Source organism: Cannabis sativa, chromosome 9 (assembly GCF_029168945.1).
Source record: "Cannabis sativa cultivar Pink pepper isolate KNU-18-1 chromosome 9, ASM2916894v1, whole genome shotgun sequence".
NCBI lineage: Eukaryota > Viridiplantae > Streptophyta > Magnoliopsida > Rosales > Cannabaceae > Cannabis > Cannabis sativa.
Window position 1 is genome coordinate 32,097,054 of NC_083609.1, and position 26,269 is coordinate 32,123,322.

Here is a 26,269-nt window from a genome sequence, read left to right on the forward strand (position 1 = left end):
CATATAGAGCATTCTATATACTGAGAGTGCAATTCTAAGTTCTATGCGTGGATTCAACGAAGAATTAATAAGTTAGTGAATTTTAGTGCTAAATTCTTGATCTACTTATTGGAAGCTCAGTTATATAGACCCATGGTCCCCGCACTAGTTGAGATAATATTGCTTGTAAGACTCATATAATTGGTTTTGATTAATCGATTATAATTCTCAAATTAGACTACGTCTATTTGTGAAATTTTCACTAAGTAAGGGCGAAATTGTAAAGAAAGAGTTTTAGGGGCATATTTATTAATTATGATACTTTGTATGGTTCAATTAATAAATATGATAAATGAAAATATTATTTAATAATTATTTATAGTTATTAAATAGTTAGAATTGACATTTAAATGGTTGAATTAGAAAATTTACGTTTTTGAGAAAATCAGATGCAGAAAAGATAAAACTGCAAAATTGCAAAAAGTGAGGCCCAAATCCACTTGTATAGGGCCGGCCACTTTTGTAGGAAATTTAAACTAATATTTTCATTATTTTAATGCCAAATAATTCAAACCTAACCCTAGTGGAATGCTATAAATAGATAGTGAAGACTTCTAAAAATTACACTTAAATTTTCTATTTTTCCTTCACAGAAAAACCTGAGCCTTCTCTCTCCCTATCTTTGGCCGAACCCACTCTCTCTCTCTTCCTCATTCAAATTTCGAAATACTTAGTGTATGAGTAGGGCCCACACACAGCAAGTGATACCTCAATCATAGTGAGGAAGATCGTGAAGAAAGACTTTCAGCAAGAAAAAGGTTTCAGCATCAAAGATTCAGAGAAAGAGATCCAGGTTCAGATATTGATAATGCTCTGCTACAGAAAGGAATCAAGGGCTAGATATCTGAACGGAAGGAGTCATATTATTCCGCTGCACCCAATGTAAGGTTTCCTAAACTTTATATGTGTTTATTTCATCGTTTTAGAAAGTTCATATTTAGGGTGTTAATCAACATACTTGTGAGTAGATCTAAGATCCTGGTAAAATAATTTCCAACACTATCATGTTTCCAAGATGTAAGTATTTGGTCGTCCGAGTTTTAACTAACAACTCTTAGAACATAAATAATACAGTTGAGATCGAACCTAACCATATCAGAATTAAGATTTATTGACCTAAGATTAACTAATTGATATTGACATAGATAGATATAACGGTAAGTTTATGATATCTTATCCAAGTTCAATATCGGTTCAGTTCGATGCATACTCCATACATCTAATCCTAGCATACTTTGCCAATGTCCTGGAAATGACGTAACACTTATCCAAGTTGTAAGTATACTTTATCGCTGATTATCATGTCAGTCTAAATCCAGTGGACTGACAAATTATGGGACATAAAATTTAAAACATATAATCATGATTATATTCCACTATGTAGGCAACACTATAATCATGAATAACTATATATTCTGGATTTAATAGAATTTATACATTAAACATATAACCATGAAATAAATCATGTGAACCATGCAACATAAAATGATTTCTGATCTTTTATTATTAATAAATTTGATTATATTAAAATGAGTTTTATTTAAGTCACAAAACCCAACATGAAATACTTTCAAGGGTAAGGATAAAGAGTAGTATAATATCGTTCAGAAAAAAATAAGGGAAGGCACCTAGCATATATCCTGTCCCTATGGATTTTGTCTTTTTGGGTTAATTAATTCAATTAGGTAAATATCTAATTTGAAAAGTGATTATATATTTGTTAAGCAAAATTTTTACATTTAGAATATTAAAAATAAATACAAAATACAATTTTACCTATGCCAAATATATAGCATAAGAGTTTATTAATTTAAGTTTTACTCATCCAAGATTATAAAAATAATCTCTTAATTACAATCCTTTTGTTTAAAGAAATACCCTTTGATTCCAATTACGATGATATTAAATGATTTGAAATAATTTATGAAAATTTGGGGTAAATTTAGAATTGTAGCTGAACTCAATCAATTTAATTAACCGAGCTACTTACATACCTTCTTTGTGAAGGATTAAGCCACTTGTAGTTCAAAATATGATATTTTTAAATTTGAACATAAGAATTCCGGTAGATGACCACTTTCAGGAATTCTTTGCTATTTGAAAATCTAGAAAAATTCTTAGGTGAATGACCTTTTATAGAATTTTGAGATTTGTATTTTATACCATTTTACGGTATCGGCGACTGCACTTAGCCTTAGCAACTAAGTTGCCTACGTATCTTTTCGTAGGAATCAAGTCAAGCGTAGTTCCAAGAGTGTTAAACGATTTTGTATCTTCGATAACTTAACTCACTTTGATATTTTGAGGTAAATGACCTCATTTGAGATTTTTGAGGTGAATGGTATCATTTGGGATTTGATGAAGTGAATGACCTCATTTGAGATTTCGAAGATTCGTGATTGTACCTAATTTTAGCAATTAAGTTGCCTGCGTACCCAAAATGGGATCAAATCAAACATAGTTCATAATGTGGTAAACTTGTTTCATTTGTAGATATGAGTATTTTATTTTGAATAAAAACTCATTTTTAATCTCCCTTGAATAAGTTGGGAAACCACTTGAATTACAATTCTATTTTCATGGGAATTGTAAAATAATTCAAATTACTTGAGACTTTGTGTCTTTTTTTTAAAAGTGATTTGAATTGTATAATTTAAAATTGGACTCAATAATATTTGAGGGAATACTGCTTTAAATCCCAATTTTCTCACATCGACTGTGTATTCGTTTTCTTTACAACACATATAAATCTTTTGATTTCATACACACTAAAATTTTCTGAAGCTTGATTTTGGGGTTCAACTTTCAGATCACTGATCCAATTTGAGTACCTCTACATGATAGACCTCAACAGAAAACTGAAGAGTAACGACAGCAAGTGATTAAGTTCAGTAGTTCCTCATATAAAATTATTGACTCTAGAGATGCAGTGATATGGAGAAGACAAAATTATTTCAAGCACCGACAGAACCAACCAAAAGCGCCCCCTTGTTTCAAAGAGAGGAGGACGGGTTATTCACATTTCATTTGATGGTCAGAGGCGAATTGAAAGCTAAGCAGTGGTAGTTTTGGGGATTCCCGGGGGAAAAATAGAGATGTCTCCTACGTTACCCGTAATATGTGGAAGTATCGACGTAATTTTATAGAGTCATTCGGTCTGAATGCTACATTTTTTATATGCATCTAAATAAATATATTTATATATATATAAACGAATTCAGCCGTAGGGGATTTTGAATATAGATTAGTGGCACATGATTATGAATCACACACATATCCTATATATATGATCTCCTCTCTTTTACATAATATATATGATTTTGTACAAAATTATATTCACCATTTTTTTCTTGATATGTTCATCTGTAAAGTACTTTCTTAAATTTGTTTTAAAATACTTAGCATATATATATATATTATTATATGCCCATATAGTCAAGCATTACATGAGTTCCTCCATTTAGTTAAAATTTGTTTTTTTTAATAATTAATAAGTACGTAATATACATACATATACCTTTTATATAAATATATATATAAATATATAGTGGTGTTTATATATACACACTATTTTATTTTCATCATATATATATATTATTTTCTTTTCATACAATATCACATTATTTTTCTTCTTTTTAATGTGATATATATCTATGTATATATGAGCATATAAATATAAATTAACCATTATAATGCATCGACTCAAAGTATTTGTCAAGTTTTATTTTCTTTGATTTACACTGATTTTAATAAAAATTAACATTTTGAAAGTAATATTTAAAAGTCCAAAATTTATCTTAAAGAAAATAAATTTAAAGGAATGAGAATATTTTATGGATGAGAGCATCCTTAAATTTGCAGAATGAAAGCATTCCATAAATTTAGATTTAGCAGAATGAGGGCATTCCATAGATGAGGACATCTATTTTAATTGGTGGAATGTGTGCATTCCATAGATGAGAACATCCTTTAGAATTGTGGAATGAGGGCATTCTTTTTTCATCTATGAAATGAGCACATTCCATAGATGAATAGAGAAAAGAAGAGAATGAGTACAAAGTAAAATTAAGAAAGGAATGGATGCACTCCATAAGTACTTACCCTCGAAGACTCTAAGCAATTGGAAGAACAACAATGGTAGTTTTTTTCTGTTCTTTTCTTTGCAAAGTGTCGATACCCTCCGTGATTTTCTTCTCTTTATATACTCTAATTTTTTTACATTATGTGAAAAGTGATAAGAGTGGAAAGTGGGAAGTTAGAGAGAAAAGTGGATCTATATTATTATTTAATATACTCTTTTTTTTTGTCTGATTTTCATCTCTTTATAGACTCTAATTTTTTTACGTTATGTGAAAAGTGATAAGAGTGAGAAGTGGGAAGTTAGAGAAAAAAGTAGATTTATATTATTATTTAATAATAATAATATATATTTTCTCATTATTTTTTTTTTGTCTGACCAATTCTTTCTATTTTTTTTATTCTCTTTACTAGTTTTATTAATAAAGGAATAAAATAAAATATATTTCTTTTTTTTTAAAAGAAAAATGATTCAACAAGATATTTCAATGTTGTTGAGATATTCTCTCAAGTATTTGAGAGATTCCCTCATAAATATATAACCAAATTTGGTTATAGATATTTAGTTATTTAAACAATTAAATATTATTTAATTAAAGGGTTTTAACTAAGCCTAATTTGAGAAATCAGATTACTTTTTAATCACTATAATTTTTGAAATTAAGAGGATAAAAAGAAAACAGTTTTCCCTTTCAATTGTTCTTGCTCGTGTGTTGAGAAATCAATAAGAACAAATATATACACTTTATCCTAATAGTTCACACTATTCCTTGTATGTGGTTGAACGATTGGTGTGAGTTCAAATTGCATTATCTGGATTGAGGGATACAACATACGAGAAGTTTCGGGAATATCCTGATAGTCATCAGAGGTATTTATTCTAAACTTACTATTTATTGTTTTTATTTAAAGTACACACATTTGGAGATCTATTGGGATATGGTACAATGATAATCAAACAATATGAAACTCTTTCGTTGCGTACCCGATTTAGTACCATAAAACCAACAATGGGCATGTCCATACCCGCCCTTTAGCCTATAAATACCTTTCTATTTATTGGGGATTATTTTACCATGATCTAGATTTACTACCATGTATGTTGTTTAACATCCTAAACGTGAATTTCTAAAACAATAGAATTTAAGCACATATAAAGTTCAAGAAGCCTTACATTAGTTGCAACAGAATTAAATGACTCATTCCACTCAGATCTCTAACTCTTATTCCTTTCTGTCGCAGGGTATTATCAAGACTGAGCCCGACACTCCTTCAGTTGATTGGATTTTTCACAGTCTTACACACTATGATTGAGTACCAACTTGCTATGTGTGGGCATGTACTCTATCACTATAAGGGGTTCGAATTTTTGAAGAGAGAAAGAGAGTAGGATTCAAAAATTAGAGAGAGAAAGAGAAGACTCAATTTTGACTGAAAGGCTAGTGAAAACTTAAGTTGTCAGTTTTGAGTCCTTCATTATCTATTTATAAGAATCCTTCTAGGTTTAGGTTTGAATTATTTGGCATTAAAAATTGATAAATAAATTGTAAAAATAAGCATAAGTGGCTAGCCATAGGATGTGGACCCACTACTTGTAATTTTTTCATTTTTTAACTATTTATCCTATTCTTTCACAAATACCATATTTTCTAATTCAACCACTCAAATGTCAAAACTATTTATTTAATAATTAAAAGTAATTATCAAATAAAATTTCCATTTAATATATTTATTAATTAGACTTAATAAAGTCTCTTAATTAACAAATAAACCCAAAAATTTCTTTTCTTCACAATTAAGCCTTAGCTTAGTGAAAATTCATAAATAAGACATAGTCTAATTTTAGAATTATAATTGATTAACTAAAATCAATTAACTGAGTCTTACAAGCAATATTGTCTCAACTAGTATGGAGACCATGGGCTTATATAACCGAGCTTCTAATAAGCAGATCTAGAATTTACCAAGTAAATTCTCTAACTTATTAATTCCTCATTGCACCACTATAGATTTGGAATTGCACTCTCAAGTATATAAAACGCTCTATATGTTCCATGATGTAGATACACTATGAAAATTTAACCATTGTTCTAATCTCAATAATCAAAGATCATCTATAGATGATTTACATTGAGTATGGACAAATTTACCGTATCACCCCTCAAAGTATTTTATCCTTAAAACACTTAGCTTCCTATAAAGGATATTTCAGTAAACTAATATAATCACTAAAATATGAGTTCTTCCATTTATCTCTATTAAGCTAAGCTCGAATAAAATTATTATTTCACTTCTATGTCCAGATAAAAGCTATAGATTCCAAATTTATGATTAGTGCTCTCACTCAATTATACTATCATGTTAAATGGTAGGCTTTAACTAACAACTTTAAGAACACAAATAACACTCTTAAGATCGAACCTAACCATGTCAGGATTAAGATCTTTTGATCTAAGATCAACCAGTGATATTGACTTAGAAAGTTACAACGGTAAGATTATTATATCTTTACCAAGATCAATATTGCTCCCGGTCCAATGTATACTTCATACATCCGATACTAGCATACTTTGCCAATGTCCTAGAAAGAACATAACATTTATCCAAGGTGTAAGTAAGCTTTATCGATGACTATCACATCAGTGTAAATCTAGTACACTGATGAATCATGGGATATTATCTTTTGAAGCATATAATCACAATAACCTTCCACTATGTTGACATCACTGTAATTGTGAATAACTATATGTTCTGAACTTAACAGAAATTGTATACATTAAACCATAAACATGAAAACTACATGTAAACATAAATGATTTCTAATCTTCTATTGATAACAAATCAGATTATGGTGATATGAGTTTTATTTAGGGCATAAAATTCTAACACTATTTCCATGTGAAGGGGGGATCAAAAATCAAGTAGCCAAAGCCCTGTCAAATTTACTCCGAGCTTTCTTCTTCTTCAAGAGAAACTAAGAGGACAAAGTTAGAGTTTCTTGCAAACACTACTGTAGAAACATGATACAAGCCTCATAAGGCAGGCCAATAAGATGAACTGGTGGACTAAGGTTTGTTAACGCCTAAACCTCATAAAAATCCTCATCTTCTTTATTACTGCATTTTATTATTTCTTAAGTTATTATTTATTAATTTCTGAAAATCTCGATAAACACTTATTTTGAGAAAGATGATGTTAAAGCCATTCTGGCTACTCCTCTAACCTTGCATAGTAGTGAAGATAGTCTAATATGGGGCCACACTAGCGTTGGTAGTCCACTGTTAAATTTTCTTATCACTTAGCCTCTTCGATCTACCCTACAGCCTCTTCTTCAAAGCCCCTTTGTCTTAAGAATTGGTGATCTTTCTTTTGGTATGCCAAAATACCTCTTAAAATCAAACATTTCATCTAGAGAGCATACCACTATATTCTACTTGTTGCTTCTAACTTGTACCATAGGAAAATCATTGATAACCCCATGTGCTCTACATGTCATAGCCACATGGAAACAGTCTCTCATGCGATAGTTCTAGGGTAAAGAAAATTTGGAAACACTCACCTTTTTATAACTTTTTACTTCAATAAAAAGTAGTTAGATATTAAATAGTTTGTCTTCTATGCTTTTGATCATTTGTGCAAAGAAGATGTTGAATTAATATATGGTCTACTTTTGGCTGTATGGAATTTCAAAAATAATAATTTATTTGGTAAATCTGACTGTCTACCTGAAAATGTGTTTGGTTGTACTATATCATATTTTTAGGATTATCGAAATATTAACCAAAACAAAGGCAACTAGAGTAATCAAAAACTAAGAACCTGCAGCTCTTTTTATGAGTCAAATTGTCTTTATTAATTTAGTATTGGAATTATCAATATTGTTATTTTAATTATGACTAATATGGTTTTTTAATTTTTATGGCACGTGTTTTTTGGTTTTTGTAAGGCAATATATCTAGTTTTGTAAATGGTTTGTTTTTATTGATTTTGTAAGGCCAATGTGGCTAGTTTTTTTGTATGGCCAATGTGGCTAGTTTTCTTTGTACGGCCAATGTGGTTAGTTTTGGTTTTGTAAGGCCAGTATGGCTATTTTAGTTTTGTAAGGCTAGTATGGCTAGTTTTTGGTTTTGTAAGGCCAGTATGGCTAGTTTTAATTTTGTAAGGTCAGTATGACTATTTTTAGTTTTGTAAGGCTAACATGACTAGTTTTGATTTTGTAAAGTTATTATATGGCTAGTTTAATTTTGTAAGGTCAGTTTGGTCTAATAATAACACATCAAATGTAGTGTAATCACCGTCAGGAATGGAGATGAAAATAGATAAGTATCTACGTCAGAGAATTCTATGTGACTATTTATATAAAATTTCATATTTTATTTTATTTATAAGGGAAATTTCATTTTTTTATTAAATATTTATTATGTATTAATCAATTTCTCTTTATTTTGCAGGTGTTTTACTAGTGGTTCGGAAGTGACAACTCTCAGTTTTGAGGTTTTCTTTTTTGATATTATGGTTTTATTGTCTAGCTCTCCTAGGGTATCTCTGCATGCTCTTAGGATAGACAATAAACTATTATAGATGGAAGAAAATTCTCCTCTGGTTGTGTAACTTTGTTACATTTGTTATTTTAACCTGTATCGGTTACCCTACAAAAAAAAAAAAAAAAAACTAAGAACCTGCAGAGATGTGGCTTGGAGGTTGCCACCAGTGCGAGGAGGATTAAAGTTGAACATGGATGCTGCAATAGATTCTAGGGCTGTAGCAAGCTTTGGTGGAGTTGTAAGAGATGCTAAAGGGGAAACGATTGCAGGTTATTGTAATAGAATTTTTGGGATACCAACTTCAGCAATGGCAGAGTCTCTTGCTCTTCTACATGTTGTTAATTGGTGCATCGATGTTCACCTCCCCATTTCTCATATTGAATTAGATTCAAGTTTGTTGTGAATAGGCTTAACAATTCCACTTTTGATCTGTCAATATTGTCTGATGTTTTAGTGAATATCAAGAATTCTTTGTCCTTGTTCCCAAATGTTACTATTTCTTACATTCCTAGTGAGGTAAATATTTTAGCTCACAAAATTGTTAGAAAAGCTTTAGGAGTGGATAAAGAGTTGGTGTGGAATAGTCCATTACCACCTTTTAAGTTATAATCTCTGTACCTTACTGTTTCATTAATTGAGATTATAGTTTTTTTTTAAAAAAATAAAAATCTAAACCATACATATGTTTTGTTTATTAATATTAAAATAATTATGCCGCTAAGAAAAATCACGATTATACACTCAAAAACTTTAGATGCTTACAAATTTATAAATCTTAAATGACATCATTATAAATATATTTTATAAATTATTCAAAAAATATATTCTCTATTTAGGAAAATTTTATCTTTATTTTGTTAAAATGTATGGAGGAATCATAATCTCCTACCTTTATTTTATAAAATAGATGAACATATCATGAACTTTTACTGATTTGTTTTCCCCAAGATTTGATCTTCAACTCTAACTAAAGCCTTCAACAATTTATTGACGAACACTATCAAATAGTAATACAGACAGAAGGCCACTGAATAAGCTAAAACTTCGATAAATTCATTAGAAGCAAACTAGTTCCTATTCTTCCAAAAAGACCTTCAAACACTTTAAGGTTGTACAAACTAGCAACAATACCTGCTCCACAAAGAACCAACCAGGTTCTGTAAAGCATTTTCGCCAAAATAAACACGGAAATCTTATAGAATTTCATCAACTTTGAGACCGATCCACTTCCAATATGGTCTTACTAAATAATTGTTTCCAATCAACTCTGTGATGTTCGCTTCTACTCGTAGACTGCAATCACCAGTTTTTGGTGCTGCCAGCTCCCAGCAAACGTCGTTCAACTTTATCCAATAGCATCATCCCCCATGTCTCACTTTGCACTTCAATAGCCTCAACAATCATCTCTGATGGGTGCAGTTTATGAACCAGTAGACCTCTCACTCCGGTGGGATTTGTGTCGTTTGTGAGAGCGTTGTTCCTCCCTATTCTTGTAGTTTCTCTTGTGAGAACCATCTTCTTTATCTACAGATTTCCTATTATAATGGTCTTCCTCCCTCTCTACAGAATGCGAGGAATAATCAAGCTTGTCCATAGATGTCCTTTCAGCATATTCTTTGCCTTTCTCCTCAGGAACCCTACGAGAGCGCTTTTCCCGGTCTGTAGATCTCCTCTTATGATATTGTTCTTCCCTTTTCACAGGACTGCTTCTGCTAAGTTGTCCATCCCTATCTTGGGACCTACTCCTATGAGATACTTCTTCTCTGTCAGCTATGTTCCTTTCTCTTCTAGGTGGAGATGGGACCTACAACCATAAATAGTGAGAAAGAAAAATACCACTTTTTACATGCGTTTCAAATTTAAAGTCAGAATACACAATAACAAATTGTTAGATAGATTTTTTACAATCACAAATAAACCATTTAATGCTTTCCCAAAATTATACCAGAAAATTGTAATTCAAGGCAATAAAAGAACGAGAATTTAGAAAAGCTTAAAAGACAATTAGGAAGGCAAATAACACCAGTATGCTCTAAATTGACCTTCGCAAAAGCAGAATGTGAATAAAAGAATCTGAATTTAGTAAAGTGTAAAAGACAATTAAGAAGGCAAATGACACGGTTATGCTATAAAATTGACCTTCAAAAAAGCAGAATGTGCATAATAAGTATGTATCATATTCGAGATCTATATGACTAATGAAGTGAAATGACATATACGGACATACCTGATACCGTGACATGTATTTTCCTTCTGGTGGAGGTGGAATACCCAGTTTTTTTAAATCATCATACGGGATTGGTCGCCTGATCACATGAAAGGGAAAATGGAATCAGTTTATTTTGCTGATAGACATGGCTCAACAAACTAAAATGATGCATTGTTGTATTACAATACAATGCAAGACAACATGGATTTAATTTTGATACACACTAGTGCACCATTTAGTTCTTGAAAGAACTATGAAAAGCTAAGAGTAAGAACAGATACAAAATCTCAAGTTACTCGAGAAACTTGTTAAACTCCCTGAGTAATATTTTACTCTACATAATTCACACAAAATCCCGTACATCTAATAAGAGTATTATAGGCTAGGCTAACATAGACTCCTACTTGCCAACCAATAGCAATCTAAGAACTAGGCACACTTAAACAATCATTTCAGCCACTAAGCACTTGACAACTCAGCCTCCAAAATCCTAATCAATTATACTAGAGACTAATATCAAGGCCTAACAAAATTTCAGCACTAACCAGCTAATTCAAAAAGGTTATACAGAAAGCTTATGTAAACCTTGTTCAAAATATTCAAAAAGTTCATAAGCAGAAAATATTCAAAATAAACGTTGTTCAAAGCCAACAATAATCTGTCAGAAATATCACCAATCTTTTAATAAATGAATCGTACTGTAATGCATGCTTAAGGCACATATGCGAAACTTCACATTTTTAAATATTTCAATCCAGAAAACTGGGGACACAAGTTAATCTACTCTCCTTCTCTCAGTGATTGAACATACTTGTGGCCAAATCCAAATAAAATATTCACAAGCTATTTGTTAATGCCAATGCAAATAATTTATATTTAAAAAGGTAAATTGAATCCACAGAGGAAATTCCATGCATGTAAACTTGAATTTACCTCCTACAAAGGAACCCATAGCAACAGTACGAAGCTATTGGTTTCTGGTTTAGCATGTAAGAAATAATTTTGGTACAGAAAAAGAGGAAAATCGCAACACGTAAGTAACTGACACAAGGTGTATCATCTACATCCTATCATGAATATTCTTAGTAGATTTAACTACAGATGATCTCCTTTGTGGCATATTCTGTAACTTGACAGAGTTGGAAAACGTATAGAATGAAATGACTCCACTTCATATGTGTGTGTGCACACGTGTTTGTAAAGTCATTTAATTCATATCGGGAATAAATACAAAAAAAATATATAAAAGTAATTCAACTGTAAATTGAGCTTAAACAGTGGTTGGAGGTCAAAGAATCATGTATCTAGAATGTGCACTGGGCATCAAAAGCCCACATTTAAATCACTTGAAGAGTAAATTAGTGAAAAAAATAAATAAATCAGATAGAAGTCATGCATACAGGGGAGCACGAAATGGTCTCTCTCGTCCTCCAAAACGAAGTTGTCCTGATTCCTTCTTACCACCAAGTCCCCCTCCTTGCAATAGATAACAAAATTTAACAAGAATTTGATCAATGTCGGATTCTAAGTCTATAGATAATATAAAGAGCACCAGACTGACCTAACCTTCGCGGGATCCAGCCTGGCATCAACTGCTGTCTGTTGTAATCAACTATAATTTCAGAATCATCAATAATCGAATGTTGAGCATCCTGCACATTATACATGAAAACTGATTTAAGGACTGGGATACATCTGGCCACTATAAGAATTAGATGACAAAAGAGCTCTAACATTCTGAACTCCTAACAAACTTACCATAATTTAATGTACTAAGTCATAATTATGTAGTACTTAAGGTTTAACTTTTAAAACAGTTCCAGTTAAATGAATGAACTAAATTTCAGGTTCTTTAAAGTTCTATATTTACCATAGGCAGTATCTCAACAGCAGCCTTTTCTGTCAATTTGTTAGATGACTTTATTCTTTTAGATCACTTATTTCAAAAATAATGCTAACAAAAGTTCATAGCCCCAACTATAACAACAAAGCCTATTAAAAAAGAAGAGCAACAAATAATCATACAACCTTGAATGCACGCCGCATATCTCTTTCTGTTTCAAACTCAACAAAAGCATAACCACGTGAAGCACCTGTTACTGAAGCAAGTAACACCAAGTACCAACTCCATAAATTACATAAATGCAGAGGAAAAAAAAGGGGGGGTTTCTCTAAATCATAAATAAATTACATAAAACATACACCGTTCAAATCGGATACAACAATAATTTTAAGAGTAAAGCATTTGGTCTTTGGCTTGAAATTAAAAGGAAAAAGGTTGAAGACATATTGCAGCCAGATCGATAATATTGTCCATGATAAGCAGGATATTACATCAGAAACTAAAGTTTAAACAGAAGATAGAAAAAATATTTAAGGGTGCACTTGGAAAGCCACAATGTAATTGGATTTGTGTGTAATTGGAGGTAATTACACAATTTGACATGTTTGTCTGACCATGTAATTACACTGTAACTGTGTAATTGAGGGGTTCCAATTACACTCTCCAATTCTCATGGCCCCCATGAGAATTGAATGTAATTACTGTGTAATTACTAAAAACTTTCTATATTAAACATTAGCTACTAAAAAATATTATTTTCCCACGTAATTACTAACTATTTTGCCAAACAAGATATCAAAAATTCATATGTAATTATCACTTTATATCCAAACACACTTTGTATTTTAAAATATAGTGTAATTACCACACTGTATAATTACTAGTAATTACACAGTTACTTCCAAACGCACAAGCAAAAAAGAAAAAGTCAGCAAATTTGAACATATACATTCAAAATGATTAAGCAGGCTGTTGTATTAAATCATGCGTAAAAATCTTAAATAATTATTAGCATTCTAGTTCACAATTCAATGAAAATGTAATCAGAAATAAATATTTACCAATGTGCCTAACTAAACGTAAATTCTTGACCCGGCCATACTTGCTCATAGCCTGAAGTGAACCATCATAACCCCCAAATTCAAACGACAGAAAAGGTTAATTCGTTAGCCGTAAAGTAAATAAATAGAGAACATATACAGCAAAAAAAAAAAAAATGACAATTTTCGAAAAAAGAAAAAGGAACCTTGCGAAGAGTATGTTCGGTGGTCTGGTGATTGAGGCGAGCAACAAAGAGAGTGCAGTAAGGGTCTCCGATGAGCTTGGGATCACCGAAGGGGTCATCTGCAGAAGTATAGTTAGGGGAGATGAGAGAGTGATATTAAGAGGAAGAGGAGGAGGAGGAGAAAAAATGAAATACGGACATAGAGCAGCAGAGTTGCAGAGATGAGCCCTATATATAGCGTTGTCGTGTGGAAGGACATCGGTGGCGTCGATGCTTCCGGCTTGGATGGGATGATATGAGTCAGCGTAGAACACTGAGTTTAAGTTACTCATCTCATTCTCTCTAACCCTTTTCTCCAATTTTTGTTGATGGGGAGGGAAATGGAAGATGATGGATGTTTTAAATAAAACACATTAATTATTTATTTTATTATTTGTAATTCTACCCACGAGGCATTAAGCAAGATCAAATTCAATTCAATTATAAAATATTAGAAAATAAGAGCCGCGCTCTTATAAAATCATAAGCTATATACATTATTAAAAAAAATTATGTTTTTAAAAAATATTAAATTGATAAAATATTAATTAATTATTAGATAAATAAAAAGTTTATTTTGGGTGATTTTAATGAGATTCTCACACATGAAGATAAAATTGGTGGTCCTCCTAGAAGTAATGCTCAAGTTGAAGCCTTCCAAACAACAATTGATTTCTGTCATCTCACCCCAACTAGCTATGAAGGTAAACTTATTACTTAGACTAATAAAAGTCAAGGCCTTGGAAATGTTAAGAAGGACTTGATTATGGATTCTACAACGAATTCTGGACGAATTTCTTTAATAAACCAACAATTCAGCATCTTGATTTTTACCACTCAAATCACAGAGCTCTCAAAGTTGTTATTACTACGGCAGGTGTGCCAATTACTGAACCTTCCTTCAAATCTAGGTTCATATTTGAATAAAGTTGGCTCAATGATCAAGTTGCTTAGACATCATCCTCAGCAATTGGGTCAACTCCATTTCTCAAATTATGAGTAACTTGCATTTTTGTGCAACTCATCTTCAAGCATGACATCATCACAAGTTTGGACATATGAAGAGGGATATCAAAGAAGCTCAAAAACATGTATTAGTTCTGCAAAATTCATCCGACACTGACCCTTCTCACTTCACGGCTCTCGAAAATTCAGAGTTTATCTTAGATGAGCTTCTTGCACAAGAAGAAGACTATTGGTGACAAAGATCATGGATCTCTTGGCTGAAATATGGCGAGTCAAACACTAAGTTCTTTCATCAGTGTGCTAATGCTCGACATTCCAACAACCGAATAAAAAAGCTGGTTAATAATGATGGGTTGTATTCATACCAATGACCAAGGCATACTAGATCAGGTTGAAAATTACTTTGCTGGCATATTCACATCACAGGGCCTTGATTAGCATGCTTTAGACACCGTCCTAGAAACCATTTCAGTTTCCATTTCACCTGAATCAAGAGTAGCTTTATCTCTCCCTTACACTGCTGTTAATGTGCTCCAAGCCTTGAAATCAATGTCTGAAGATAGCAGCTCAGGACTAGATGGGATGTCAGTTATGTTCTATACCAACTACTGGCATATTGTTGGTCCGCTTGTCACTTCTACTGTGTTGGAGGTGTTGGATTTTGTGCCCTAAATAAAACTCATTTCAATATAATCAGATTTACTAATTAATAAAGATCAGAAATAACATTTTATGTTGCATGGTTTACATGATTTATTTCATGTTTATATTTAATGTATAAACCATTAAGTCCAGAACATATGTATTTGTTCGTGATTATAGTATTGTCAGCACAGTGGAATATAATCATGTTTATATGTTCAAAAATTTAATTTTTTGATTTGTCAGTTCACTGGATTTAGACTGGCATGATAATCAGCGATAGGTTTACACCTTGGATAAGTGTTATGTCCTTTCCAGGGCATTGGCAAAGTTTACCAGTATCGAATGTATGGAGTATACATTGGAAGGGACCGATATTGAACTTTGATTAGATATGATAAATTTACCGTAATATCTATTCAATTCAATATCACCTAGTTGATCCTAGATCAAATGATCTTAATCTTGACATGATTAGGTTCGATCTCAAGAGTGTTATTTGTGTTCTTTAATTTGTTAGTTAAGCCTACTTTTTGGTCAGGGTGATACGTACATTTTGGGAACATAATAGTGCAATTGAGTGGGGCGCTAATCATAGATATGGAATCTACAGCTTCTATAGGTATTTAGAAGTGAAACGATAGTGATGGACTCAAAATTGGAATTTTAATAATTCACTTGCCTTAAGTCAAATTTTGAGCTTTCTCTTCTCTCTCCTTCCTCTCTCTTTCTCTCTTCTATTTTCGATCCCTATAGTGATAGAGTACATGCCCACACATAACAAGTTGGTACTCAATCATAGTGTGTAAGACTATGAAGAATCCAATTCAAGAGAAGGAGAATCCGGCTCAGATCTTGGTGATACTCTGCTACAGAAAGGATACAAGGTTAGAGATCTGAGCGGAATGAGTCATTTAACTCCGCTGCAACCAATGTAAGGTTTCTTAAACTTTATATGTGTTTAAATTCCATTATTTTAGAAATTCATATTTAGGATGTTAAATAACATACGTGGTAGTAAATCTAGATCCTGGTAAAACAATAATCCAACACTTTGAGGCACCCGGTAGTTCTCAAGGCAAAGGCTTAGACTTCTATCAGGTGAAGCGTTACTCTGGTAGATATTTCTTGATTGGTTTATTATGTCTCGAGTTACTTTCTTCGATGTAACCTCAAGAGTTATAGTTATATCGTAATGACAAAAATCCCTATTAGCAACCTTCACTAGAAGTGATTTTCTTTGACCATGCACCTTTTACCAACTGTACCATAACCAGGCCTGACCAGAAACCTAACTGGTGTCCATGACACTGGAGGAAAACTCCCAGTCGTTGCCACAGCGGGGTCCTGCAATGTCAGCTTCTAATCAACATCATAGCTCGGCAAAAGGCAGTGGAAGTAGTCGTTGGTGATGGATCTAGCACTAGCGTCAGGACCGACGCTAGGATCGAAGGTTAAGGGATTGGAGTTGTGAGCTGGATAAGGAAATTATATCTGGTAGCCTTTCGTAAGTTATTCATCATCGACATAACTAGTCTCAGCTTCTCCACTTGACCCCAACATCTCTCATACCTTGTCGTTTCTGCATGGTCATGTCTTAGTGAACAGCGGGGGATCCAGGTTCGAGGATACTGGTGGTTAGCCATTTCCTTAGAGAGTTGGTTGACCAAATTTGAGCTTTTCCAAATATGCATGGGTACTGTGAGAACTTCCAGACCATGTGCATTTACCTTCTTCATTTATTCATCTTTATAGGGGTGTGGGCCTTCACTTTCGACGACACCCTTAACCAACATGCCTCTAACCTAAGGCATATTCCTAACAGATAGTCAAGCGACCTCTCTCCTTCTTTTCTTAGACATGGTCTCCTTTTGTAAATTTGCAACGGTGAACACCGTGGATGTTTCTATCTCTCTTCAGCTCTCAATGAAAGCACCAAAATATTTATCGAGATTTTTGGAAACCAAATATTTAGAGCTTAGGAAATAAATAATAGATTAAATAACAAATGCGAGAATTTTACATGGTTCAGGCGTTAACTATCCTTAGTCCACGAGTCCATTTTATTAGGCACTTTGGCCGGTAAAAATTAATACAAATTTTGTGTACAATGGACTGAAACTCTTTATTCCTCTTATTTTTCTTGAAGAAGAAGTAACTTCAAAAGAATTTTTGTAGAGTTTTTAAGTAAGTAGTAGTACACAATGTTTTTTTTTATCTTCTAAGAGTCTTTCCCCTATCTTATGGAATGCAGGGGTATTTATAGGCCAACTTCCTTCCATGCACTGGCTTGGACTGATCACATTTAGAGGAGATCCGACCATTGATTTGGTAAGTGGCTGATCCATCACATGATATTTAAGGGTGTCAGATGTTGGAATTTATTTTACCAAGAACTTAGATCTACTCACAAGTATGTTGATTTAACAACCTAAATATGAACTTCTAAAACGATTGAAAATTAAACACATAAAAGTATCAGAAATCTTACATTGGGTGTAGCGGAATATATGTCTCCTCCCACTCAGATCTCTAACCCTTGATTCCTTTCTGTAGCAGAGTATAATCAAGATCTGAGCCCGATAGTCCTTCTTTGTTGTTTCTGAATTCTACACAGCCTTCCTCACTATGATTGAGGTATTACTTGATGTGTGTGGGCACTACTCTAACACTTATAGATTTCGAAACAGTGAAGGAATAGAGAGAGAGAGGGTGGCGGCTCAGAGAGAATTTTCAGAGAGAAAATTCTGTCAGAATAATGTTGTGAATGTGTTATGAAAACTGAAGCCTTTGCCTTCTATTTATAGAAGACCACCCAGGGCTATGATTGAATTAATTGACATTTAAAATTGAAAAAATCAAAGAGAAAAGGAAGCTTAAGTGGCCGGCCTAGGCATTGTGGAAACAAGGCTTGCCACTTTTCCAACTTTCCTTTTCCTACATTGATAGTTTCCTGTTTTGTCAAAAACTTCCAATTCCTTTGTTCAACCACATAAATGTCAAATCTAATTATTTAATAATTAAAATTAATTATCAAATAATATATTGTCATTTATTTTATTAATAATAAAACTAATTAAAGTTTCCTAATTAATAAATATGCCCTTCAAAATCTCTATTTACTGTTTTGCCCTTAATAAGTGATAAATTCTCAAATAGACACAGTCTATCTTGAGAATTTTAATTGATTAATTAAAATCAATTAAATGAGTCTTACAAGTAATATTATCTCAACTAGTGGGGGGACCATGGGTCTATATATCCGAGTTTCCAATAAGCAGATCTAGAATTTACCACTTAAATTCACTGACTTATTAATTCTTCGTTGAATCCACACATAGAACTCAGAATTGCACTCTCAGTATATAGAATGCTCTATATGTTCCACCATATAGACACATCATTAGTTATCGATTGTTATAATCCTAATGTGATCAATGATCCTCTATATGGATGATTTACACTCTAAAGGGACTAAATTACCGTAACACCCTACAATATATTTTATCCTTAAAACACTTAACCCTGTATAAATGATATTTCAACTAAGTGAAATGAGTACTCAATCATTTATCTCGTTTGGTTAAGCTCAAAGGAAATCACCATTTGCTTACTATTCGCCAGATAGAAGTTATAGATTCCATATTTATGTTAGCGCTCCCACTCAATCGTACTACCGTGTTCCCAAAATGTATGTATTGCCCTGACCAAAAATTAGGCTTAACTAACAAATCAAAGAACACGAATAACACTCTTGAGATTGAGCCTAACCATATCAGGATTTCGATCATGTGATCTAGGATCAACTTATGATATTGAATTGAATAGATATTTACGGTAAGTTTCATAAATCTATTTCAAAGTTCAATATCGGTCCATTCCAATGCATACTCCATGCATCCAACCTGAGCTTTACTTTAACCTATGTTCTGGAAAGAACATAACATTTCTCCAAATGCAAGTAAACTCTGTTGTAGATTATCATATCAGTAAAACCCAGTGTTCTGATAAATCTAGGAATACTTTATTCACATACTCATGTTTACTTTCCACTGTGTTGACAACACAATAAACATGATCAAGTATGTGAAAGGGGTTTGGATGAATTTATAAATCAAATAGACAAACAATTGATTAAGTGAACCAAAACATACACAAATGAATGAAAAATACTTCTGTTACTTTATTGATATTGAATAATCTGGATTACATTGAAATAGAGTTTTATTTAGGGCATAAAACCCAACAAGTACAGACCAGACATCATACACGTGTTGTCCTAGGGTCTTCCTTTTTGAATTCTCCTTGGCAATGGTCGTTGGATCATTCAGGCAGGTACAATTGGGTGCGCATGCTCTGTACTATGGCATATTGTGGGGGAAAAATCCTCACGCCGTACCTAAAAAAACTTGGTTACTATGTCCGTAGTCTGACATGTACGAGCATATCCTCCGCAGAACGGGGTTATAGTTTAGCTAGATGCTTTCCAAGGCAACTTCAGGCACTTTGTGAGAAATTCAAACCCTTTGCGGGAGCATGCGACTTCAATCCAATGGGATTAGTTGGCTTCAATTCTCGCGACTGCGAGAGTCTTCTGGTCGCGAATATCCCCCACATTGTTGCCTTTTCTTTCATAAAGGCCCTTTTCTGCAAGCTATGGCTCCTATCTTCCTAGAACTGTGGTCAAAGGTGTTGACCAGCTAATTAGCATTGAGCCTTCCTAGGTTAGGGTCCACGTGTCAAGCTTACAAAAATCTAGACAACATCGTAGAAAAAAACGTTAAACAACCAAAATTGTCAAACCAAGAAATTCTATTAGATAACCACTTTTAATATATAAAGATAAAAATAAAGATAAAGATAAAGATTAACAGATAAAATTAAAATTTAATAATAATAATAATAACAAGATAATGATAAAACTTTATTAATAAAAGTTATTTTTGTCATTTCTTAGCCACTAAGAAATTTCTAACCCGTATTTGGTCAATCGAGTACCTAAAATACCCCGGTAATTCTATAATCAGCTTATATTGATAATCCCATTAAATTTTAACTAAACCTGTTGTGACATATTTGGCTTTCGATCGGGTCTCCAAAGTTGTCAAACCTAAAAATATTTTTATTTCACCAATAACTCACATTATATTCACATATTCTAAATATATCTCTATAATTAATAAATTACGCTTATTCATCCACTTATGGTAAAATTCATAATTTACGTTGAATTAAAATAGTAGGATCATAATCCTCTCTAATAACTCATAATATATAATAAACTTTAATTATTTATAATTAGGTTTTCGAGATATTACAGTTAGGAAAGTCAAAATTTCATAATTATAGATCATGTTCCCAACCATCCATATTATTAGATTCCCAAAATAAAAGTTGTAAGAATCATATTCTTTAAGAAACTTTAACGATTGAATCAAATAAACTAATAACATGAATAGGGATTCATGATTACTCAGAATTCATGTCGATCTACTATTGATCATTTGTATGATATGAATTAGGTCTTTATAGTACACAACATATTTGATAAAGATAATTGAATTACATACCGGTCCATATCAAATATAATCTCTATTATATACAACACCTTCACTTAGATGTTACACTACATGAGTAATTCAAATCGAGATTACTTGCACTGAATAACGGGCATCAATGAACCGCACTAGCAACCTTTGATTAAAGATTCCAAAACTTTAATATGTTGCTGACTGTTTTATTCATGGCTAAGTGATCTTAATTCTCTGTATAATATAAGTCACAACCTCATGTATGAATAAGAAATTTTCTAGTATTTATATATAAATTATTCAATATTAAATATTAATAATTTAACAATCAACTAAATATAAAAATGTTCAACTCTTATTTATAAACAAAAATATCATTCCATGCTTTCTAGGGTATAAACCCTAACAAATTAGACATAAAAAAATACATCATCAACACATTTTCCCACTCACCCAGCATCCAGGTTGACGTTAGATGTCAACCTGGGCGCTGGATGTCAACCTGGGCACTGGGTTGTCAACTTTGGCACTGGTATTAGAGCAGTCTTCAATAAAATTGCCATAACTCACTCAAGATTGATTCAATTGACGTGAATCAACTTGCGTTTTGAAACTATTTCAATGCTTTATCAAGTCATGTCTCACACTACAATCACAATTTTGAAGTTATCAAGTCCAAAGTTCATCCTCAAGAGAGTTACAAATTTAAGCTACAACTTACTCGAAGTGGGTCCCGTAGACGCAACTCAAGCTCCAAAAATTGACGACCCACCTTCAGAGTCAATTTCACCATTAGATCATCAGCAATGTGTTGGGTTTTATGCCCTAAATAAAACTCATTTCAATATAATCAGATTTACTTATTAATATAGATCAGAAATAACATTTAATGTTGCATGGTTCACATGATTTATTTCATGATTATATGTACATAATGTATAAATTCATCTGAAACCCTTCTCACATACTTGATCCTGTTTATTGTGCCGTCAACACATTGGAAAGTAAACATGACTATGTGAATAAAGTTTCCTAGATTTATCAGACATAGGGTTTTACTGATATGATAATCTACAACAGAGTTTACTTGCATTTGGAGAAGTGCTATGTTCTTTCCAGAGCATTGGTTAAAGTAAAGCTCAGGTTGGATGCATGGAGTATGCATTGAAAGGGACCGATATTGAACTTTGACTTAGATTTATTAAACTTACCGTAATATCTATTCAAGTCAATATCGCCTAGTTGATCCTAGATCAAATGTTCTTAATCCTGTTATGATTAGGCTCAATCTTGAAAGGCTATTCGTGTTCTTTGATTTGTTAGTTAAGCCTACTTTTAGGTCAGGGTGATACTTACATTTTGGGAACACGGTAGTGCAATTGAGTGGGAGCGCTAGCATAAACATGGAATCTATAGCTTCTATCTGGCGAATAGTAAGCAAAGGATGATCTCCTTCGAGCTTGACCAAACGAACATAAATGGTGGAGTACTCATTTCACATAAGCTGAAATATCATTTATACGGGGTCAAGTGTTTTAAGGAATAAATACATTGTAGAGTGTAACGGTAATTTAATCCCTTTACAGTGTAGATCATTCATATAGAGGATCCTTGATCACATTAGGATTATAACAATGGATAACTAATGATGTGTCTATATGGTGGAACATATAGAGCATTCTATATACTGAGAGTGCAATTCTAAGTTCTATGCGTGGATTCAACGAAGAATTAATAAGTTAGTGAATTTTAGTGCTAAATTCTTGATCTACTTATTGGAAGCTCGGTTATATAGACCCATGGTCCCCCCACTAGTTGAGATAATATTGCTTGTAAGACTCATGTAATTGGTTTTGATTAATCAATTATAATTCTCAAACTAGACTATGTCTATTTGTGAAATTTTCACTAAGTAAGGGTGAAATTGTAAAGAAAGAGTTTATAGGGGCATATTTGTTAATTATGATACTCTGTATGGTTCAATTAATAAATATGATAAATGACAATATTATTTAATAATTATTTATAGTTATTAAATAGTTAGAATTGGCATTTAAATGGTTGAATTAGAAAATTGGCGTTTTTGAGAAAATCAGATGCAGAAAAGCTAAAACTGCAAAATTGCAAAAAGTGAGGCCCAAATCCACTAGTATAGGGCCTGCCACTTTTGTAGGAAATTTAAACTGATATTTTCATTATTTTAATGCCAAATAATTCAAACCTAACCCTAGTGGAATGCTATAAATAGATAGTGAAGGCTTCAGGAAAATTACACTTTTCTTCTGACACTTTCTGAATCAGAAAAACTGAGCCTTCTCTCTCCCTATCTTTAGCTACCACTTCTTCTTTCTTCTTCCTTTGAATTTCGAAAATCTTAGTGATTAGAGTAGTGCCCACACACATCAAGTGATACCTCAATCATAGTGAGGAAGATCGTGAAGAAAGACTTTCAGCAAGAAGGAGGTTTCAGCATCAAGGATTCAGAGAAAGAGATCCAGGTTCAGATATTGATAATGCTCTGCTACAGAAAGGAATCAAGGGCTAGATATCTGAACGGAAGGAGTCATATTATTCCGCTGCAACCAATGTAAGGTTTCTTTAAACTTTATATGTGTTTATTTTATCGTTTTAGAAAGTTCATATTTAGGGTGTTAATAAACATACTTGTGAGTAGATCTAAGATCCTGGTAAAATAATTTCCAACAACTGGTATCAGAGTCATGGTAATTGATTTACTTGCAAGAAATTTGGACTTTAAAACGATTGTTTGTATGTTCTTTGGATGGTATCATGTTGTATTGAGTGTTATTTGATGATTGATTGATGTTTGTGAAATTTTCGTGAAAAATAATTGCGATTTTATCTCTGGAATTATTTTTATTGGATAGTATGGAAAAAATTAAGCAAGTTAGCCTTTTACAGAACTTAATTTGGATTTTATTTGAATTAGTTATGATTTTTTGAAGATTTGAAAAATCGGCATGTTTGATATTTTCCTGCGATCGCAAATCTGTCCCTACAGTTTCGAAATTTTTTGTTTTTCTTCAATTTTTCATGCTTTTTCATGGAATTAACTTCCAATTTTTTGTATAGTTTTGTATTTATACTATTACTATTCCTAATTCAATTCTAATTATCATTTTGAATTAATTTAATATTTTTAAATTTAATTCAAGATATTAGTGTAATTTGAATTTGAATAGAATTAATATCTATCTTCTTGCTTAAAAATCTATCTTATTTTTAAATTTGATTATATCTTATTTTTTTTAAAATTTAAGGTCAGATTTTATAAGATATTTATAAAATCTTTTTAGATATTTTTAAGATATCTTATCTTTTAAGATATTTTTTATTATATCTTATCTTTTAAGATTTTTTTTAAAAATTAAATCTTTTTAGATATTTTGACCTTATTTAAATTTAAAATAAGATATTTATAATCATGTAATTTTAAATAGATATAAGATATTTTGCTAATTTTTTAAATTTTGTTATTTTATTTATTTAAATTACATTTAAAATTTGAAAAAGATATTTATTTATCTTTTCTAATTTTTTATTTAATTTTTATTTATAAAATAACATTTAAAATTTAAAAGTAGTTAGCAAATTTTTGAAATGATATTTAGGTTGGTTGAAACCTAATTTTTCAAAAATTGTAGGTTTAATTTTAAATTTAAATTTTTTAAATTTTCGAATTTTTTTTATTTTTTTAAATTTTCGAAAAATAAATATTTTATTTATTTAATTAATTATTTCGAAATTAATTATTTAATTTAAAATTAAATAAATCCTACATCCAACTATCCAGCTAACCTTGTTGCAGGAGTATGTGTTTTAGCTTATGTGTAAGTTTTTAAAACCTATTATTACTTGATTGCAAATAGCCATGGTTACCTTTTGCCAGATCTAATGATCTGATGGCTCCCTTGGTCAAGATAATAATTTGTAACAGGTATATTTACAATCTTCTTTCATCTGTGTATGACCTAGCAACATGATAGGACCCATCCAAAGTGTGTCTGTGTGAGCCTATGTGTTTAATTTGATTATAGATACATATAGGTTGTTGTTGCTAAAATAAATTATCATAGTTATTGATAGAATTTATTTAGGCCCATTTAGTTTTTGGGCCTATTCAATTAATAACAGTTGTTCTTATTAAGGTTAAATTCCTCTCTTTTGGGCCTTGTGTGAGAGTTGGGAGCCATAGAAGTGGGTACGACATACTGAACCCAGCACCCCCTCACACAAACTACCCCAATTGTGAAGGCCCATTTGCCTGATTTGAATGACTGTACTAGGTTAATTACACTAGTTTAACCTAATTAAAATTGATTAGCAACATAATTAATTTCATTTATTTTGAAATTAATTTAAGAAAAATATAGTTTAAAGAATTATTTTTTATTCTAAGCTAAACTATATGTATTTTCTTGTATTTAATTAAATATAGAATTATAACCATCTAGATTCTTTCTGGAACTTAATTTAAATTTTTCATTAAATATTCTTATTTAAGTTGATATTTAGTTATCTACAACTAACCAACTTAAATCTGAATATCTTTTGAATTCAAAATTTCAAAATTAAGTTGAGGAATTTTAGGCATTGGTTATTAAGATTCTTTAGATATTTTTTAAGTTAATATCTTTTCGAATATTAACTTAAAATGGAATATTTTCAAATTAAGTGGTTACAACTTAATTTTTGATATTTAATTAAATTTAAATTTGAAAATATTTAAGTTCTAGATTTTTCTAGTACAACTTAAATTAGATATTTTTTTCAAATTTTGTGGAAAAGATACTTAGTCAAATAAGATATTTTCTAGATAGTTATTTCTAGACTACTTATTATTTCTAATATTAAATAGGAAAATATTATAAATTCTGAAATTAATTATTTATATAATTAATTTTGGTACAATTTATTTTAAGTATATTTTTCCTAGTATTAAACTAGAGATTAATAATTAAGCCTTCTCTACACTTAATTATTTATTTCTTGAATTTAATACATTTAATTAATTTGAAAATAAAATATCTAAGTTGATTTTTATCATCATACTTAAATATTTCTTTTTCATGACATTTAATTAAATACAAAATTATTTTTAGTTGAAATTTATTTTTTCAACTAAATTTAAAT

The 26,269-nt window shown here is 31.5% G+C and overlaps 1 protein-coding gene across 1 annotated transcript; it reads right to left on the reverse strand.

Moving 5' to 3' along the window:
* Positions 1-9,491: 9,491 nt before the first annotated feature.
* Positions 9,492-14,415, reverse strand: LOC115723217 (U11/U12 small nuclear ribonucleoprotein 35 kDa protein). The gene is made up of 8 exons (XM_030652652.2): positions 14,137-14,415; positions 13,959-14,056; positions 13,774-13,825; positions 12,898-12,968; positions 12,431-12,521; positions 12,270-12,345; positions 10,888-10,966; positions 9,492-10,464 (listed from the first exon to the last, which is right to left on the reverse strand). The coding sequence occupies exons 1-8, from the start codon at positions 14,267-14,269 to the stop codon at positions 10,081-10,083; spliced, it is 984 nt and encodes a 327-aa protein (XP_030508512.2). The 5' UTR covers positions 14,270-14,415; the 3' UTR covers positions 9,492-10,080.
* Positions 14,416-26,269: the final 11,854 nt, after the last annotated feature.